Source organism: Corvus hawaiiensis, chromosome 8 (genome assembly GCF_020740725.1).
Source record: "Corvus hawaiiensis isolate bCorHaw1 chromosome 8, bCorHaw1.pri.cur, whole genome shotgun sequence".
Taxonomy (NCBI): Eukaryota; Metazoa; Chordata; class Aves; order Passeriformes; family Corvidae; genus Corvus; species Corvus hawaiiensis.
In genome coordinates, this window is record NC_063220.1 from 27,245,969 (window position 1) to 27,267,627 (window position 21,659).

At 37.9% G+C, this 21,659-nt stretch overlaps 1 protein-coding gene across 1 annotated transcript in view; it reads left to right on the plus strand.

Moving 5' to 3' along the window:
* The window catches only part of NRG3 (neuregulin 3), a 372,404-nt gene that overhangs the window by 231,431 nt on the left and 119,314 nt on the right, over window positions 1–21,659 (plus strand). The window contains exon 3 of the mRNA XM_048310800.1: window positions 17,524–17,597. Coding sequence (XP_048166757.1) covers window positions 17,524–17,597 — 74 coding nt within the window. The remainder of the gene's footprint in view (window positions 1–17,523; window positions 17,598–21,659) is intronic.

The window sequence follows — 21,659 nt, forward strand, 5'->3', positions numbered from 1 at the left end:
GAAAATAAGGACTGATAATTCAGATGCATAAAAAGGGGGTTTCTTTCTTGGTTTAAATAAAAAATTTTGAAACCATCACTTTGGGACCTTCAGTGATATTGTATATAAAAAGACATTTCTGTAATTCCTATGGGCCCTGCCACTAAGGAATAGTATTTTAGGGGCAATGAAAAATGCAGGTAGGCTATAGAATATCCACATTGTAAAAATTCAGGTTTCAGCTTTGTAATAGTTACAGGATTTAAAAATACCATAGTTGAATTTTATGAATGTCTTGGAAAAATTGTTCCATCTTACTCAGCTGAAGTTATTTGTTATGTTGTGCAGTCTAACATCTGTTCAGAGTTTTAAAATAGTTAGAGATGACAACAGTCCTCTTCTGCTGGAGCATCCACAAGAGTATTGAACTGCCCCAGGATCTGTGTTTACAGAACATAGGCTGCATAAAATGCAGAAGATTAGGAAGATGCAGAGGGAGTTGAAACTGTAGACAGCAACATATTTCATGTATGTTTTATTTATAGTTGTGAAACCTGTGTTTACTGAGAGCTCAAGTAGGTGCATAAACAGGCCAACAAAAGTAATAAAGTACCAAACAACTAGTACACTGCTAGCATAAAAACAGAAGAAAAACAAAGAGTGAGTCTTTTCTCTCTACAGCTGTAGTTTTCTTTCTTAAATTTATTTGGTTTAGGAAGAGGGCTCTGTCTCACACTAAGTAGGAAGGGAGCCTGATCCACCCTGCCGCACATAAGGAAATCTAATGCAATTATTGAGAGTTCTGAGTGCTGTAAGTGCTCAGCCCCACAGCACAGTGTACAGGCTGTAGGAGAAGGCATTAAAATCAGACCATAGCCCTGGTGACTCTGCATCTTTGCATTTTTATTGGATTCCCAAAACTTGATGCTCTCATGAGAGGTGTGGGCCCACAGTCCGTAATATGCTTTAATTTTTAGACTTCATTCCACCTAAAGAGGTTTGCCCTTGTGATCTGCAAGCTTTTCAAGTTAAATACAGTGCTCTTGGTGTGCCAAAATGTCGAGGTGGCCATAGCATGAATTCTGCTTCAGAATAGCCTGAGTAGCCTTGGCCTGAGCTGCTTCCTCTCAGGAAGGTCTTGCCAGGCTGCTTGTCAAGAAAGCTGAGAGCGAAGAACTGGTTTCACTCAAGAGGCATCGTACTGGTAAGTACAGCTCAGCTGGGCACATTTCCTCTCTGCTGGAGCAAGGAAGTTTTATCATCTCAGCAGATGGCCAGAAATCCTGAAACGCTGGTTTAATTAACTGAAATCCCACCACCAGACAGCAGCTCTTGTGACTGTATCTGGAAGTAGAGCAGAATGCTTAAGGGGTAATATTGTCCTTCTAAAATTGAATTAGGCTAATGTTGGGAGATCTAGGGGTTATCTAAACGTATGTGGCAGGTTGGGGAGGAAAGAGTAAATGCTAAACTGATAAGGGGATTAGAGTGTAAAAAGTCTTTTGAGAGTACTGCTGTTTGTCCTCCTGAAGATAGACGTGCTGAGCTGTTGGGTCGTCTCAGTTGCAGTGGCTGGAAGTCAGCATGAGTTTTAAACATTTTACAAGTGTGGTAGGGAGATGGGCATGAAAAACAGATAGCATGTGATACTTGCATTATGTTAGCATTGGACTGCTAGGCAAGCTTCAGTTTTGTAGAAAAGAGCAGTGGTTACCCCAGCTGCCTTTTCATCCTGCTGTAGGCAGGGGAGCAGGATGGTTTATGAGCCCAGCTAAAGCCCGGGTGTCATCACATGCTATGCATAGGTACACACAGACCCTCTCCTGTGAATGGAAACAGCAGAGAGAGCATCCTTTCCTCCTGGGAATACAGGAGGGGGTATGCAATAAATAGTAGAAAGGCTATGCAATGAATTTGATTCCCCTGTTTCACGAAGATGATGGTTGAATCCTGGCTGGACACTGGTGGAGGTGAAAAAAGCTAAGGCTCTGCATTGAAACAGCAGTCCTGAGACTAATTCTTATTTTCATTTCCATGTGATTTTTTTTTTTTTTTTTTCTGAGAAACCTTTGTCCTGTGTGCATGTTCCTTCTTCCCAAGGAAGGCCTAAGGCTTGGATCAGCTCAGTTATATACAGTGAACTTCAGAAATGGTTTTGCTGTACTTTCATTGTAATCTAACTAGTGCTGCTTCCCTTTTATGACTCATCAAAGGCCCTCCTTTTTCTGAAATCCACAGCTCTGTATACAGAGATAGCAGGAACATACAGAAAGGCTATGGGTGATTGTTGAAATAAGTGTCTTGAGGAAGAATTCAGTAAGCCTCTGACAGAGGTGGTTGAAAAAAATAGGTGCAATGTTTTACAAATGCTTTTATTGTACTGATGGGTTTGGTAGTTGCTTTCCAGTAGTGAATTAGTACAGATCACATCAGCTAGACTTGAGAAAAATGGCTTGTTTTTTACAACCATCTGCTTAGCTGTAAATTGCTTTCTCCGAGCTGTATGCAATCTTTTGCTTTGCCTCTGTCTCTGCTTTAGCTTATGCTTCCTATTTTTTATCTCCTCAGGGTGCAATTTACTGTATCAATCAAAATAGGATAAAAAGGTCAAAAGTCCTCAAATGTTTTTATAAAAAAGGAAAAAAATGGAACTAATATAATCAGCTCATACGTGGCATTTCATTTATGTAATTTATTCATTGTATTATAGCTCTAAGTGAGGTGAGTTATTTTGAAAGCAATAGTGATGAAACCAAACCTCCTCAAGCTCTGGGGCATGGAGGGGAGAAAACAATATATAGAGAGAGATCCTAAATCTTTCTTTAGTAAGTAAGGGAGCCTCTATGCTTGATTTCCATGATTCATGTGAGCACTTAACTTACAAAGCAGAGGATTTTTTTTTTCAGATCTGGAAATCTGTTTTCCTCTCATCCGTGTCTCACGACGCTGAATGATTGTTAACAATTATACTGAGATTTAGGGAATATATTGGGCTTCAGTAAAGGTTGCTTCTCTAGAATTGATCTCATTTGTGGAGGTTTTGTTCTGGGTTGGGTGAGAAGGGGTTGGTGTGGGGGTTCTCTTCCCCCAGCTCTAAGAACTGATGAAAGGTAACTACAGAAAGAGGGAAAGGAGGGGAGAAAAGCCTTGGCCTACCAAAAGCAAGCTCCAGGAAGGTGCTGAAGAAAGCAGTTCTTTCCTGACACAGCTGTATTGCTTATTTACTTCATTGATTCCTTTCCGTAGCACTGTGGGACTCAGGTTATTAGCAGTGATAGATACACAGAACTCTTCTAATTAATTGAAACTTTTTTCCCAACTCAAGTAGATTTTGAAGTTTCAAAGGAAAAAGAAAGTGTTCAGGATTGATGGATTTAATTTTCTATGATACAGCTCTAGAGACAGAAGCCTTTATATTAAATTGTAAATCTTTGCAGGTTGAGTTTGTTTAAATAAGGCATAATTTTATATTTAATATCTGGGAAAACCATTATTTATGAAGCCAAGAAGATATTTTTGTAGATGATGAAGATGAACAATTTTCTTTGGTTTATGACCACCATCAAAAGATGAGACTCTTGAAAAGCGTTGTTTGGAATACACAAAATATTTTTACCTGACTGCTAAAATTAATGCAGATATACTTATTTATATTACTTTTGTGTAATAGCCATATGCTTTGTAATGCAAGAAATATATTCTAAAATTAGTGGAATAATGTCAATTTCCTATTATTAGAAGCCAAGATGGGTTTAGGTTTCTTGGTTGTTTGTTTGGCTTTTGGTTTGGTGGGTTTTTGGTGTGTTTTTTTTTATTTTTTTTATTTTTATTTTTAACATTTAGCTTGTAATTAGGCTAAGTTAAATGATAAAGCCAGGAGCTCACATGTCAAAATGGCTAAGACCAAGCCTAAGTACTTAATTGTATGAGTTACATTAGATGATGTTAACCTGAGACTTTAAAATGCTGATTTCTAGCTCAGGTTTAACTGGGCTTTTGCCCCAGAGATATCTGCTTTCATTCATTTGGGGTTGGTTTTTTTTTAACTTCAGAGGAGTACTAGAAACAAGTTCATGTGAACATGGATTTAAAACCCATGGATTTAAATCAGTAGCACAATCTTTAAGAAGTTCAATAAGTGTATAAAAGAAAAGGACAGCAGTGTGTATCTTCCTTAATGTTATTTTTAAGGCTTCAGATGTTTAGTCATTGTGCTAACTTCACATTGGTAACACAGCTGTATTAATCTCTACTGCATCAGGGTCCAATTAAAACATTTTATATCAAATCAAATGAAACCATTTCACTGTAAGTCCCGTGTGAATGCTTACAGATTGTTTAGCACAAAATAAATTGAAAGCAATACCAAGTTTAAGTGCAGTTGATGTTTTTTTCTTTATGAATCTTGAACTCAGACTTGTATGAAGTAAATTGAGAGTATTTTAAACTACAAGTGCATAGACTCCCTCACTCTATGCTGGTTATCTTTCCAATTTCTTTAAAATATTAGTCATATATTTTGAGAAGTTTTCTTCCCCACTAAACATGTGGTAGGAACATATTTGGGGTGGAGAACTGTGGTTTCAGCTCCTCAAGTGGATGTAATAAGGCATTATTATATTACTGAATGTTATTTTTTCTCTGTAAAATGGAACAGCATAGTTCTAAAAGAGTTTTTATGCTTTTTCCATTTTTCAAAATGTAAGTATTGTTTTGTATGAAAAATATTCTATAAATCATCTTAGCAGGATAGAATCCAAATTAAATTTACCATGTAGATCATTTCTGTAGCGGAGGGGAGTAAAGGGGCAAAAACTTCTAACAAAAAGGAAGAGCCAACATATTTCAGCAATAAGCAAAAATGATGAGGGTATTTTTCAGAGCTGTTCTCTTCTGGTTAGAAACACACTGGGTTGGTAAAAATAAATAAAATTAATGAGTGTCTCATTTCTTATAAATGTGAGAGGCACTAAAGACAACCAAGAAGGAAAAGGTTATTTGGTATTATTGGAAAAAGTAAGACTGGTCATTTTTTATTTTCTGATCTATGTACTGATGTTTAAAGGAACAGACTACATACTTACAACTGGGGAAAAAAATCCACCTCATTAGAGGCATAGGTAAACGTATAATGATAATGAGTTTATAGAATAATTACTCCAGTCATAGTATAAATATTTTCAAATATCAATTCCATGCACATAAGTGAGATAAACTGTTTCACTGCAGGGCTGGTCTGACTTTTGAACAATCAATTTCTATATAATTGTAGTTTTTTAGCTGTGCAGTTACGAGGAGAGAAATACCAATAAATAGCAACAGCGTGAAAATATCAAGGGTGGAAATATTTTATTTAGAATAGTCTGTAACAAAGGGAATGAAGAAATGTCCAAGGTAACCTTAGATTAGCTAACTCAGTTAATCCTAATAAAATAACTGCTGCATCATGGAACACAACTTGGGCTGCCAAATTTTACCAAAAAGCTCAGTAAATTTGTGAGTAGTAATCTCTGTTGAGCTGTCTGCCTCTGTGCCACAATATAAACAGTATTTAAATAAGCTACTATAGCATTATACTGAAACAACAAAACCTGTAGTTTCTGAGATGTTTAGAGAATTGAAAAAGGTATCAGAGGTAGAGGGATGAGACTGAAGTGAGTAGTCAGGGGGTTTTCTGACATTGAAATGTAACTAACCTGTAAGTCATAAAGACACTAGTGCTGTGTCTTTGACGAGTTGACGACTGGGTCAAAGGCAGAGCTGTCAGTTTCAAAGTGCTTTTTGGGCTCTCAGCTGGCAATTGTAGCTGCAGGAGCCCCCGCCCGTGCTGTTTGCAGGTCTGTTGTTGGGATGCTGTGTTCCAGAGCCAGCCCTGAAAATTCTTCTGGTTTGCTGAGTACTTCCTTCCATGTCTGCCCAGGTGGAAAAGTACAGGGGAGTAGCAGGGACCAGGTTTCTTCCAGCAGCCCCTGTTTCCCTGCAGACTTACTCCACACCAACTTGCAGAGTCTTGCCTCGGAGTCTCTCCGGCACTACTAGCATTAAGGCCCTAACAAAGGAGGAAAAATAGTAAAACTCTTGAAGCTGAAATGATGAAGCTGAGCATGTCTTGGATAATGTACCCATCCTGGCCTTGGCATGCCTGTGGTTTGGCTGATATCCACCATCCAGCCTCAGAGGTCATTGACACAAGGCCTTCCTCCCTTCTTGTTTGTTGTGGTTTAACCCCTTGTTAAGCTGTTGCATCACACAGCTGCTTGCTCCTTGTCCCCTAGTGACGGCATGGGAATTGAAAGGGTAAGAGGGAGAAAACATGTGGGTGGGGAAAAAAGATAATTTAATAGGGAAAGCAAAAGCCTTGCACGTGAGCAAAGCAAAACAAGGACTTAATTCAGTACTTCCTGTTGCCAGGCAGGTGTTCAGCCACCCCCAGCAGGAGATGGCTCCATCACACGTAATGATTACTGGGGAAGACAGACATCATTGTTCCAAATGTAACTCTTTTCCTTTTTCTCCCACCTCTTTTATGTTGCTGAGCATGACACCATGTGGTATGGGGTGTCTCTTAGGTTAGTTGGGGTCAGCTGTCCTGGCTGTGTCCTCTCCCAACTCCTTGTGCACCCCCAGCCTCCTCAGTGGTGGGACAGTGCGAGAAGCAGAAAAGGCCTTGAATCTGTGCAAACACTGCTCAGCAGTAAGGAAAACATCCCCGTATTATCAACACTGCTTCCAGCATAAATCCAAAATGTGGCAGCTGCTACGAAGATAATGAACTCTACTCCAGCCAAAGCCAGCACATTTCTGCTCTGTGTTCCACAACACAAGGAGCCTTTATATCCCATTTCTAGAAAGGGGCTCAAATCCCGCATGACAGTGGATGGACATGCTAAGATTTGCTTTGTTGTTACTTGATATATTAATATTTTAGAAGCTCAATCTAAGAGAAAATTAGAATATCCTAATTTTCCTTGTAATCAATGTTTAATGCATGTTTCATTAACATAGCTTCACTTTATAAAAATTCTCAATATTTTTTCTCGGAAGAAAAACATAATGAATAAGTGAGCTTGACAATACACGATTTCTGCTTTCTGCAGAAAATGACAAGGGTATATTTATTTTATTACCTGAATGCTTTTAGTGTTTACACTGCCACCATTATTGCATGTCTCCTGATAATTTCACCCCACAAAATTCCAGCCCCGGGAAGGCTGGAATTACGATGCTGCTCTTCCAGCAGCACTGGGAGGGATAATGCTCTGCAGTAACAGGCTGAAGGTCACACGGGAGGAGAATGGGGTGGCTCCTGGAGCAGAGCTGCTGAGCAGGCAACCTCTGCTTTCTTCCTCCTAAAGGTTTTAGTCTTTAGAAATGAGTTCCTTTGAAATAAGAATGAATACAGTCAGAATGACCTGTTCTGCTCCTTTTGTGTGTATGTGATGGGGAGGATTTGGTAGCACTGCCTACTGGCAATGTGAACTGCGCTGCCTTTCTTTCACCTGAATTCAGAAGAGAATTATCAGAAACACAGAGCTGAGTTCAGTTCAGTTGATTTATGAGCAGGCATTCAAGTGAAGCAAATGTATTCCTCAAATTTCATAGGGACGTCTTGTCAGAGACTAATTCTAATCCACAAAATGATCCTAAATGGGACATAATGACTTTCCTGGTTGTTGCTTTCTGCTGTCATTATTTTGAAAATGGAATCAAGCAAGTCTTGTATGTATGAGCAGTGTGTTCTGGCAGCAAGCATGTCAGATCTGTGCTACCTATTAGAGTTACCATTATTTCATAATACTTCAATTCTCAAAGTTTTCCCTTTTGTTGGGCTTGGCAGGTGGTGGCAGAGCATGGGTGGCTTCCCATGCAACTGCCTACTTTAAAAAAAAGTATTGAGAAGAGATGTTCACTCAAATGTAGTAGGGCTTTTTGTGAATGCTGTTCTTTTCAGTACATAATTTTACTTTTCTATCCAAAATTTTATCTTATATAGAAAATAACCATGCTCCTAGTTTTCCATTGGAAAAAAGTTTCCATTTTCCGCAGATAAATAATAATGTCACTGATGGTACCTGTACCATCTGTAGTCAAGGGGTATTTCCTGCAGCTAATAAACACCCTGTAGTCTGAAATATGCTCACCCAGACCCTACTAAATTACAAATACTTTGGTGAAACTTTATTAAGTTACATTAATAACTTGTGGACAAAAACATTCGACTCTTCACTACTTTTTTATGGCATGGGTTCTTTTAACTCAAACAAGAAATTCATTTAGAATGCTGAATCTACATAGTGGTACATATGCCATAATGTCATAATTACAATACATAGAGTTTTCTCTTCAGAAAAAAAAATATTCTACACACGACTAAAACTTCTGTTTACTAGCGCAACTTTAAAGATTTTTAGTTTTTTAGTCAGCAACTTTATAGATCTCCAGAGAGTGGCCTGTTAGAATTTTAAAGCTATTCTTTCTCTGGGTTCTAAATTATATTTAATGTGCTAATGAAGGGTTATTCTGGAAAATGTTCCTGTATCTGAACTTTGGTAAGCAATTGCACTGCATGTCAAATTGCTCTTATCTCTAAAATGTGATGTGTGCAGATCATAAAAAATACAGTAGCAGAGGCATGTTTATCTCTTACCATAAAGTCAGAGGACATCATTTGTGTGGACCATCTGGTAGTAGTTAAGGATGTTTTAACTGACACCTCTGAGTGGCTCCAATTATTTTTTCAAACCAGGTATAAAAACAGGTACATAGCAAATAGCTCACTGAATTACTGAGGAGTTTTGAGTTCCTGGCAGAGGCACTCTGTCTCTGTAGATAAGCACTGGCTTGAGGTGACCTTGAGCTTTTTAGGAGAGGAGTCTGTGACAAGCAGTATTCAATGTAGATGTTATTACTAGATAAGTGTCTGAATTCCTGTGTGTATTTTAAATTTTTTCAAAAAAATTAAACTGAAAGTTTTGCTGCAATTTGGAAAATGGTCTTGATTCTGCAGGGCCAGGTTGGAAATCTTGCATGCCTTTTTCATGATAAGCAAAGGATCCATTGTACTTCTAGCTTGGGCTTGAAACAAAAAATTTAATTTCTCTGAGTATTTTTTTCTCTTTTGAATTGGGAAATATTCCGTGTAATAAAGTGAAAAATGTATTTGACAGTTTTTGAAAAAAGTGCAGGGCTGTTATTTATTAAGTAGCTGGAAGCAAAAGATTTTAATGTTGGGCTTGTGATATTTGTGGGGAGGAAAGTGGGAAGAGGCACATCCAGCAAACCTGTTAAGCCACTTAGGAGTGAGTTTGCACCTCTCCTTACAGTTACCTCATTTGTTGTTATAATTGCCATCTTTAACAAATGGCCTCTTGGAGGGCACCAAACTCCATGATAGCAAATCTTACATCTCTTAGTTCTTTTTTTATTGATTTCGTAGATGTTTTTATACCTAAGTCCAGTCCCTGGCAGATGTTTTCAAGAATTTTGAAGGATTTTTATTTATAAAGATGGTAATCTTGGGCAGGCATAATATAAAGCAAGGGTCTCGTTTTCATTTGTTTTTTCAAGTATTGAATGTGGCTTTCATCTGTGCCTTAGCTGTGTGAGGCTTTGAATGTGGTAAGAAATCACTTTCCATTTATTCAAAATCTTTTGCGTAGCTGATGAATGCCATACACAATGAAAGACTATATTCATTTATCATCCATGGTAAATCATTGATCACAGAGGTATCTTGTGGAAAAACTAATCAAAGCTTTTCAGTTTTTCTGGTTGGTTAAATTCAAAACAGCAAAGAAATGATTGCTCAGTTAGTTGGTTAAACATTTGGTTTATTAGATGATACTCACAGACAGTTTCTAAAGCATTTTGTGGTTTGCAGATGGAAGTTTGTTGTTAAGGAGATTAAGGCAGATGGCAAAGGTAATTCTTATCCCTTGAAAAGCATAAAGCTCGTGTATTAGCATGAAATGTTTATGTATGTGTGGATATGCCACAAATAAATTTGATACCAAGTAACTATCAATAAAATATTTACACATCTTTGGATACAAAACCTAACCTGAGTTTTAAGTGAATTCAGTAGTCTGGAACCATTATGTAACAATCATGCTTAGACTATAAGCATTGATGAAGAATATGAAAATTTCTTCTATTTTTTTTTTTGCTTTTTGGTAAGGGAACACTTTTAAATTAAAGAAAATTGGTCTGCTGTTGAGGGAAGGGAAATTATCATTAGTTCAGGTGCTGTCATAGGTCTGGGTGGCTTGAATGGCTTTACTAACACATCTTGTTAATTTTTATTTCTTTTTATGACCTACCTTTCAGGAAAGACAAAGAAAGCAAGCCACCTGTATCAGGAGAGGAAGGATAATTCAGTAGTTCCAGCATCATTTTGGATGAGGCATTTAAGTCAAATCCACATAACTCCTTTTTAAATGCTAAAAGCCTCATTTAGTTCAGTGCTTCCTACAGAGGGTTTATTAAAGTGTCCCCACTTAGTTTCTCCAAGGCTAAAGGATCCTGAAACACTGGAGTCAACAAATTAGCTGAAAGTTTTATTATCTAAATCTGGGCAATGTCTCAGGGTTTTGTAGCTGCGACCTCTAATCTTTATGCCATTTATACCAAGAGAATAACAGTACTTCCCTGTCTCAGAGACTGCACCTACAATTTACATACTGAAAAATATGGTGGATTATACAAATCATAAATATGATTTTTAGAAAGTCTGACTATAATTTCTCTATGATGTTAGAAGGTTTCAGCTGGCCTGGTTCTACCGAAAGTAATGTAAAACCCCCCTTTTTTACTATTCTTTGTCTGTCTTTTCAACATAATTTCCTTTCTGGTTACTTGCTCTACTTATTTTTAGCAATTGCAACATTTTTAAAGAAAACTGACAGACAAGTGGTTTTTTTGGTTTTCCTTCTAAAGTTTATTCTGTCCATTCTGTAAGAATTGTGCTATTTCTCTAAGGAAAGAAAAAGAAAAGGCAGATACATATCTTAATTCAATCACATAATAGATTTCAAGGTCTTAAGAAAATAAAGTATGTTCAAACCCTGGTATGAAACCTTTATTATACAATAATTAGCCTCTCTGTTGTGAGGATTATTTAAAATTAACTTTTTTGAAAGAAAAAATAAGGATTGGCCTGAATTGTTCAGGGCTTCCCATCTGAAGGGATTCATGATTATGTTCAAGAAGTAGTGTGTCTTCAGCCAGTTCCTTATTGGATCCCCAGTTTGTTCTTTTTAATGCCATGCATTTGACTTTAATTTCGTGTATTTGTATGTCTTTATATTGAATTTAGATTAATTTTAGTTAGTAGGTTATATTTTGTGCGTAACACAGACCATAGGGGTAGAATTTTAAGAAAGGAACAATCCTTCTCAGGATAGATAATGCTCAAATGATCAGGACATTTCTTCTTTGTAGAAAACCTGGCTTCAAGTCTCGAATGCTTCATTCTCACACCAAAGACAGAACGTGAATCTCACACCTCAGGTGGGTGCCTGACCAGCCCACTGCAAACTATTGATTCTTATGAAGGGTTCATTTTCTCTCTGGCTTTGAGCACCGTGTACTCACTTGTGATTTGGTAGCCTGATCTGTGGAACCAAGGAAGCCTGTTTTCTGCTTAGACTGGCTACATGTGTTAAATGACAAGATATCCTGTCTGACCCCTCACTGTTAAGATTAATTTTTCTTCCTTTGTGAATAAAATCTTCACCTAATAACAATCCCAATAATAAATATAAATGTCTGTGTATTCCAGTTAAGGTCATTCTCGTTGCAGGCACAGAAATCTATATTTAGCTTACCTGCAGAGCAAAGGAATTATTTTTCATTTTTTACAGCATATTTCAGGCTGGACTTTGGGACAGCCCAATAGCCTATATAATGTCATGGCTTGCTATTGTAGATTTATTGTATAACTGACTCTCTGACCCAGGAAAAAGAGTATTGCATTCTCTGTATGAAAATAAATACTTGATCAAAATTTGCAGACCATTAGAACATTTCTTTATAATGATCTTGGATTTCTGTCTTAGAGAATAAATAAGTGCTGCAGTATGTTCTCTTATTGGCATCTGAATGTTAGTACAGTGGATATAGTGGTGTCAGGAGAAAATAATTTGCAAGTGATCCACTGAGATGGATCATTCTAATTAATATTGTCTTTGAGACTGCCAATTTGCCATTTTACAAGGGGAAGGAAATGTGTGTTGATTTGGATTCACTGCAAAAATTAAATTTCATTTTTCATAGGTACTATTAATTCTGTCTTTCAAATTGGACTGCTCCTGTTTATGAGACTAGAATCAGATTATAGGTTCATATAAATTAATCTTTTGGGCACTGCACTATTAAGATTTTTTTTTTTTTTTAATGTTACAAATCACCTTTGGCCTAGGACATGCTTGTTTTCCTAGTGAATAATCCTACAGCTTTCTCTTCTGCTGTAGTCTGTCCTTGAGACGCCAAATGTCATTTTCAAAATTTTCATTTGAGATGAACTAATATATTTCATTTGCCAAATTCTGGGCTTCGTGCAGAGAAACTATTTTCTGCATACTTCTTCACATGGTCAGAGGCAATGTGATCACCACACTTGGGGAAGAAGGAGAAGTGTTTCCATTTCCGATGGATGGATATCACAGGGAAGGAGGAAAGGGATGGGGGTGCATAGCGTTGTCATCTTTCATAGCCTCTGCAGTTTGCTGGTGCCACACTCTCTCTCCTCTGTTCTGTGCCTTGCTGTCCCTTGAGAACTAAATATTTAGGCTTAATAGGTATGTGGAGCTCCATATGGAAGTGTTTGGGGAAAATGTAAATTGTGATGGTAATGACTTCTTGGCCATAAGTGTTAGGTCCTGTCCTAAGTCTTCTAAGTATGTTCTCTTTCTTGCCTTTTTGCTGACTTAAATATATTTTATTCTTCATCTTTGCTTATTGTGCAGTTTGCCCCACCCTCACCCCCATTCACTTTACTTTTTCTAATGTATCCAATACTTGGAGTGCTGCATTAATCTTACAAGTGACACTGTCATCTATTTCAAATCTCCCTTGGCTCCATAAGGTTGTACAAGATCCAGTTCTGGAAAATGTCCACCGAAAATGTCTGTGATCTCTTTGACTAGAACCTACATGTATTAGTACTATTTGACATCAACAAAAAAGAGTGAAAGAATGAGTAAAATCTCATACTTTAATTACTTTCTAATACTTAGGTGCAAATGTGCCTAAGTAGGGAGGAAAAAAGCCTTCTCACGAGGAATGAGAGATGTGTTTCTGCGTGTGTGTTTTCACACAGAGGTCATTGTGGCTGACTCCACAAAGTGCAATGCACAATGCAGTTTATAACTGGTGACCTTAAAAAATCATCTGGGAAAGTATATTACGAAAAGAAAAAGTGAAGAACACATTCAATCTTAGTTGAATTTAGCGCTTATCATTAAGGGATATGCTGTTTGCAGGCATTTTAGCAGCTGCCGATTAGCTTTACCTGTGATTCTCTTTTCATACTGTTTAATCAGAAGGCTTTAAATAATTCCATTTGGACAGTACAATCCTGTTGATATTTTTGTTCTAGAGCCTAGACAGACACAGTCATTTTGGTGAAAATCTGAATGCAAAATGGAGAATTTCATTTTCATATTTATTTTGCAGAGAGGCTGTAATTAGCACCATTTTTAGACCCCTTTGCCACGGTCTGCACTTAAGCCCAAGCCTGCTCATACAGTGCTGTGCTTCAGCAGAGGAGCCATTCCTGGTGCTGGAATGGATCTTAGACTGTCCCTTCCAGCCTTTGCTGAAGGGGTCCCACATGCAGATCAGAGCTTTTGCTTCACTACAAGCAATATCTTATCCAGGTCCATTTTTTTTCTATTTTTTCGGTTTTTTTTACGGTATCTCTTGTAGGGACTCAGTGGGTTCAGTCAGGACAGTCGGGACGGACGGAGATCTCTATAAGCAGATCTTGGAACATGCGATTTATTGCAAAGGGCGTGGGTACAGGGGCACTGCTTAGAGCTGCAGCTGGCAGCTCTGAGCAGGCCCAAGAGAGCAAGAGAGTAAGCAGGTAAGAGAGAGAGAGAACGAGAGCAAAGAGAGTGAAGAAGAAGTGATGAGAATAGGATGGAATGGAATGGAATAGAATCCTGAAGTCCTGGTTACAATACAATAAATCATCTTCTGTACTGAATATTCTAATTGTCACTAACCAATCTAATACAAGATACAAATCCTATAGCATTTACATACAGCCTATAAGAGTTCTTATATTACCATAGAGTGTTACATCTTAACTTCTAAAAACTACTCTTTGGACCCCTTCTGCTGAGCTAGTAGGGTCTGCTCTGACCCTTGGACCTGCCTGCAAGCAGAGGGTATTGTTCCATCAAGAGGGGATTACCTTCAGTTGGCCATACCATTGTTTTCTAGTTGTTCAGTAACTAAGACCTGGTATTTCAAAAGTGGCTTTCATTTCGATGTTGCCTGTAGTTTTCATATTCCCAAAATCTTTTGTCAGGCAATCATATTTATAAGGCTTTCCTGTTTCATCTTCCCCAACAATCTCTAATAAACATTTGTTTGTCTGAGAATCAAGTGATCATTTCTGAAACCATCAGCTGCACCTGAGCATTTCTCAAGGTTTCTCTGATGACTCATGGCTTTTTAAATGCATCCCTAATTATGTATGTGATCATTCACACTGCATATGGCGATATTGAGTGACCTCATTTGGACCTTCCTGAACTTCTCTGTGTGTCACAACAGTGCTGTTTTAATAGGATTTTCTGCAGTGGCTTCTTGTGCTTTCTTCCGTAGAGGTGTGATACCAATTAGCAGCATGTGTGCATATCACATCTGCCTATTTAGGACAGATGGCAGATGCTCTAGCTAAGATTATGGGATGCCAAAACATGATCAACTTTCATCATATTGTAGCATTATGACTGTTAAATGTATATTCTGCAAGGCTTCTGTTTCATGTGACTTAACTGCAAATGTTTGAACTTGGGTGTCATAATGGCAGAGCAGTTATTGCTGTTATTTGCTTTCATGGATTTAAAAAAGAATTTGTTAAGGGAACTAGAAGACTTAGGTTTTAACTTTGCTGAAAAACTTAATGCAGTTAAAAAGTCCAAGCTATGTTTGGCCTTCAAGTCATAGGACCAGTGAGGTTGAAAAACCCTTCTAGGATCAGTACGTCCAGCTGTTAACCCAAATCCATGTCTAAACCATGTCCCTAAGCACCACATCTACATGGCTTTTAAATGCCGTCAGGGATGGTGACTCCGCCACTTCCCAGGGCAGGCTGTTCCAATGCCTCACCACTGTTTCAGTGAAGAATTTTTTTTCCTAATACCCAATCTAAACCTGTCCTGGTGCAATTTGAGGCCATCTCCTCTCATCCTGTTACTTGTGACCTGGGAGGAGAGACCAACCCCCACCTCACTACACCCTCCTTTCAGGGAGCTGTAGAGAGCAGTAAGGTCCCTCCTGAGCCTTCTTTTCTCCAGGTTAAACCACCCCAGTTCCCTCAACCACTCCTCATAAGACTTTTGTGCTCCACTCCCTTCACCAGCTCCGTTGCCCTTCTCTGGACTCGCTCCAGCACCTCAGTGTCCCTCTTGTATTGAGGGCCTCAGAACTGGACACAGGATTCAAGGTGCAGCCCCACCATAGTAGGTATTACCTGAGTGTAAGGTTATGGTATTACATTAAAAGATTATTCTTTGATAGATCATCCACCTCTGTACTAAATTTTGAAAGAAACACATTCCCCTTGTGGCATGTTTGTCAGAGGTACAAGTAAGTTAAAATGTCCATGCACACTGATGAGCACTTGGTGCAGCTCTTCCAGGAGATGCCACTCTGTGACTCTATCCTCACACACTTTTAGGATATAGGGTTTTAAGTCTGTAATAGGGTATTTATAACCAAGGCAGGTGCAAATGTGTGTCCAAAAGTTACTAGAAAATGCTCACAGAAAGGCAAGAATCCCCACCTGTGTAGGTTGTACTTAAGATTTGAGGTCTGCCAATTCCTCTCAAGGCTGTGGAGAAGAGTTTCTTTTTGGTGTGAGGCAGCTTCTGCTGTTTCATAATCAGATGCAAAAGATACATGCAGCACTGTCTATGTGGACTTCTTCAGTGTTTCTGACTAGTGGACAATTTCAATTAATAATTTCAATTAATAGAACATTTTTTCCTTGACTAATAACTTATGACCGCTGTCATGGGATCTGAATGAAACAAAAGCTGAACAGTTTTTTTCAAGTCAGTTATTTTATAGATAGGCAAGTACTGGGAGGAAGCTGATCTCCAAAGCAGTACCTCATATCCATCAGGGAGAAAGGTCAAACGGGAGGTTTTGAAAACATATAGGTTTAAATGGGGGGTTTAAATCTTTTTCTTACTGTAGACTTTTACTACATTTTTGGGTCTGATGGGAACATAATTTACATATTTGCTCACAAATGTTCTTACTAATCCCCGAGACACTGCTAGTGAGACGCATTTCTCATTGAACCATTAATTTATTAAACCAAAAGCATATTAAAAGGCAACATTTAGAGGAAGCCTGAGTAAAAACATTGTGAAGGAGCAGATAACTTCTTCTCCTGACATTATCACATCATTCAAGCTGCAGCTGTCAACCCTAATGAAAGGTGGTGATGCTGATTTGAGCATATTGCTTATGTGATGTGCAAGAGCTTTGGGAGATAAGGAATCCCTGTTGCTATCATTTATAATTAAAGTGTCCATCACTTTCCTCTGAAAAACTGCTTGACGAATAAATAATTAAAGATCTGATTCTGATACACTTAGTTGAAATGAGACTTCTGAGAACAGTTCAAAAGCAGTAAATGGAATTTCTTCAAAGTAAGGCTTCAAGATACATAATAGTATTACAATCTCAGCCAAAGCCAGTTCTTGTTTGTTGAGGCAGGAGGGTATTCTGGTTTATATGCCTTAAAATCTAATCTCACAGTTGTCTAAAACTTCCCGCTTGCAAACAATGCCTGATGTTGTCTATCATTTTATCTTTTAAGCTCAGTATAAAATGGTATTAAAATTAATGGCTAGCTAACTGTTCCCTGCTTTTTCAGACAGCCAAAGATAAGTTGTCTGCCTCATGGTTTGCACAGTATGGAAGCTTTGTAAAGTGTTGTGTTACCTAAAGAGTTTATTTCATCGCAAATAAGTGTATTTTATAGAGGAGTTTTCTTTGATTTTTGTTTCACTGAATTGATTTTTAAAAGAATGATTATGCTCACATGATGTTTATTTTCATAGTCTCTAAAATAATGAAAAGGTTTGAGGGGAATTTTTTTTGATATACAAATTATTTTACCTACTTCCATTGCATTTCAGTAATAACCCTGCTGCCATATGGTAGAAATAACTTGCATATTGTAGATATGCGAGTCCCTCGCAGTGTTGGCAGGGAGAATGTCGCTTGATTTGGGACCTTAAAATTAACCTTTTACTACCGCATGCGTATGTTTGTCATTTATCCCCTTTTTCTCAGGTGCAAAGAGGGCTACCAAGGAGTCCGCTGTGACCAATTTTTGCCGAAAACCGACTCAATCTTGTCAGATCCAAGTACGTCAAATGTTTTTCTTATATTTTTAATCCATGCTGGAGGCTGCTCTTGCCATGTGAGATGACCCTTTGCCTGTAGTCAGACAGTCCATGCTATAGGCCACTGCCGCTGTGTGTAAAGAACAGCAAGGCTCTTGTTGGTAGGGTAAAACCACATCATCCAGTCTCTGTTCTTATAAAACATGTGCTGCTCCAGCAGGGCAATCCATCAGGGGACTCGATTCCTTATGATTTGGAATAATACTGTCCCTGCTTAGAGCCAAAACATTTGTGTTTCTCCACTTTTGACTCAACAACAAATAAAGTTACATAATCTAAAAGGAGACCTAGTATAGAGTGCAAAGTGGTTCCTTCAAAAGAAAATAAATGCACGTTGTGTGGCACTGAAGAGATTACAATCTCCTCGGAAATACTTTATATCAGTTTACATGAAGGTTAATTACTTTTTCACTTTGACAAGTGATTTGTTGTCTATTTGCATCAATAATAAATAAAAATAAGGTTTACTTTCAGGTAGTAATGTGGAGACAAAGTAACTTTCTGTTACACTGGCCAGTATGTGTCAGAATAATATCTGCATATATCTTCTCTTACTCCACTGTTTCCCTTTCTAAATTCTCTTGACTAATAAAACTATGTCAAAAATATTATCCAAGATGAATTTTCTGAAGATGAATCCATTTATTAAGTAATATTGTTTATCTTAAATTTATAAATGAAGTGACATACAACAAAGGGTCATATCCAATCTCTTGGGTTTGTTCATATACCTGGAAATTGTAACATATTAAGTCTTCTGGTTTTGGGTGCTCTTTAAAATTATATTTGAGTTGTTTTGTTTTGTTTTTTGAAGAACAATACTTGTTTTTCTAGTCTTTGTTCTTTTTTATTTATTTTCTTGTGCTTTTCCATGTGAAAAACCTGTTTCCAAAGGCACCTGTTGCTTCATAGTTCTCTGTGTTGTGGAGTTCCCATTACAGTTTGCTTTGTGTTTGGTTTATTTTGTCCTTAGCTTGACCTTTAATGGTAAAATGCAGAGCTTGTAATGAATAGGCAGATTTTACCTCAGCCAAGTTTTATGTTTATGTGCATGTGTCAGTGTAGAAGCTGTGCATACGTCAAAGAAAAGAGCAGTTTGTATTCTAAAATTGTGGGAAAGGACAGTTGATTATCAACAGGATATGGTGGTACCTGTCTGACCTGGTTTTCGTGGGAGACTCTGGCTTTACTCCCTCAAGAGTAGAGGCAAAATCCAAATTGCAGATACAACACAAAGCCCTGAAAAGGCTCCCAGATTAAGCTACATCTAACAAGAACAAAAGCCCCAGAGTGTTTATCTAGTGCAGACAGTATTGTTGTTTCTTTCTTTGTGTTGCTTCTCTTCATTAGGAGATGCTTACTCCAGTTGGGTTCTGGCTGTATTGTTTCCAGAGTGTTTTTCAGCCACCTGATCCTGCTCAGTGAGCTAAGTTCTGCTGAAACATCCTTTTTTAGACCTTCTGACAACAAAAGTTAATTTTTTTTTTTTTTTTTGAGGTTTTCTTTCAAAATTATATTATTTAGAGCATGTAAGAAGAGGGGGCTTTGGCTTGACATTGACCTAGATCCACTGGACACACTCATGGCCCAAGAGGAGCCTGTTTTTTGGTATGAGTGAACAAGGTTAACATGAGTTAGGTACTTTTCTAGTCAGTTTTGAAATTTAACTTATATTTGATCCTTGTCTGTTTTCAAAAGAGGAAAAGCTGCTGTTCAGGTCCATTTCTGTGTGTTGGCATAATATGATATATCTCCATGTACATGTGTGCACATGCACTTGGTCTAAGCATGTCGAGCCTGAAAGGAATATAATTGAACTTTCTGCTGCAGCTGGACAGGGACAATATTTTGTTTAGGAGTTAAATCAGTAACATAGTTATCTTCCTTCTGGAGAGAAAAAAAAATTAATGCCATGCTGATAAGTAGCACTCAGTGGCAGATGTTTGTTATTTGCATAACCTGAGGAGTGTAAAAAGTATTTGACACAGTAGTCAAGCACAGTATTATCATCTTCAAAGGCTCTGGGTTTGCACTGCCAAAACTTAGGTTTGTGGTTGAAGGTGTTTGGATTAGAAAGAGAATGGCTGAAGGGTGAATTTGGAGGTGGCTTCAGAAAGAAGCAATTTTTTTTAAATGAAAAGCTTTATTTCCAAAAGCTGAAAAATGAGATGAAGGCTCTTTTGTCTGGGCTGCATGTAGCCAGCACTGGCTGTTGTCAGTCAAGCTTCATGAACAAGTCCAGCTCATTTGAGTATTATGGGATTGCTTGGGGTGTTCCTGGTAGTGAATGTGCTGCTGATGACACATCTGCTAACATTTAGCTTTTTTGAAGTTTGCATGCATGAAATACTGAAGCAATGGTTTTATCTTACCTTGCCTGTGATATCACAGGTTGCATTTTCAGAATATTGTCATGGTTGGGAAGTGAATCTGCACCACAGTCACTTGGGAAATAGCAACGATTTTGTTATAAAATTGTTACTTATTTACTTGTGCCACAGCATCTTGATTTTTTTGGTTCTTGTTTTCCTTTGGTTTTTTTTAATAGCCTGCTAAAACAAACCAAGCTTGTTCAGTGTAGCTATTACATGCATATTATTTGCATAGTGAAAAATAGCTCTGCAATATTTTTAACACCAGCTTCTTACCTCATTCTAGATGTATGCTAGGCAGGTCTTGATTTTACATCACAGATATGAATATAAATTATGTAATACTTAATATGGATTAATGCATGCTATATGCATGTATATGTAGTTTAATTGAACAAACTAGTTTAAGTATTTGTTTGGGAAGTTTTTGGGAAACATCTTGAAACTACCTGATGGTGTTTCAGAGTTCCTGAATTGGCATCCATGGCTTCTTGCAGTCAGATCTTCCACCTGCTACCTTCCTTCAGCTCAAAGTTAGGATTAAAGCCCTAAGGTTAGGATTAAAACCCATTTGTACAAATATACAGCACACACAGAACAATGTCAGAACACTCCAGGCACAGGCTCTTTGACCAGACCTTTAAGCATCACCGGTGTTAACAGCTTCCACTTCTCTTAATATCTCTAGTCTTAAAAAGATTTCTGGCTAAAAGAGAAAGTTGTTAAAAAAGAATCCAAAAGAATCCTAACACAAGTGGTTTGAGAAGTTCAGTAATCTTGGAATATGAGAGAAACTCGCCTAAACCATGGGAGCCTCAGGCACATGGGAACCTAACAAAATTTATAATGTCGCCAATAAGGGAAAAGGCTGCATGGCAAAGCAACCCAGGCTCACAGTCTCTATCAGGAGGAAGAAATCTCTCAGCCATGCTAATACTGTGCAGGAAAAGTCCCTGAACACTCTCTCTCAGTCATCTTGCCTATTATATGGATGAAATAATAATGGGACAAAGAGAATGGAAACAGCAGTCACATGCTGGAAGGAAAGGACAGGAGTATATCTGGAATGTTACTTCAGCTTTCTTTTTCTGGGCTAACTCCTCTATAAACACAGCGAGAGGCAATGGTAGAACACTTACATTTTCAACATTATAAGTACAACCTTAATATAACTTCATGCACAAGAAGTTTTTGTGTAGGCCTATGTGTATCTATAGGTTTGGGAACTTAAACACAGCATAAATGGTAGAAATGTACTCCTGTACTACCCTTTATAGTGTTCTGGACTAGACCTGCCTGGCCCAATGAGTCTTGAAAGGTAAGTTGTGTGTAGGCCACAGATATTCTTTCAATCTGCTTTTATACTGAGGCAAAGTAAAACCTTTACAGCTTTGACTGTTCTGTGGGCATATTCCAAAGTGGTGAACAAGGCATTGAAAATGAGTTTTTCACATTACATCATTTTACCAAATTGCTCAATTTCACCTTCAAGTATTTTGTTCTTAGCATTGAAAGCTTCTTTTCTAAGTAAAATGTGTATTTCAACTTTATAATGTTCAGTATTAATTTTGTGTTTATCATATTAATATTCAGGTTGTCCCATTTGACTCAGAAGCTTGAGTAAAGAGGGATCCCCTATCAAATATTGGGG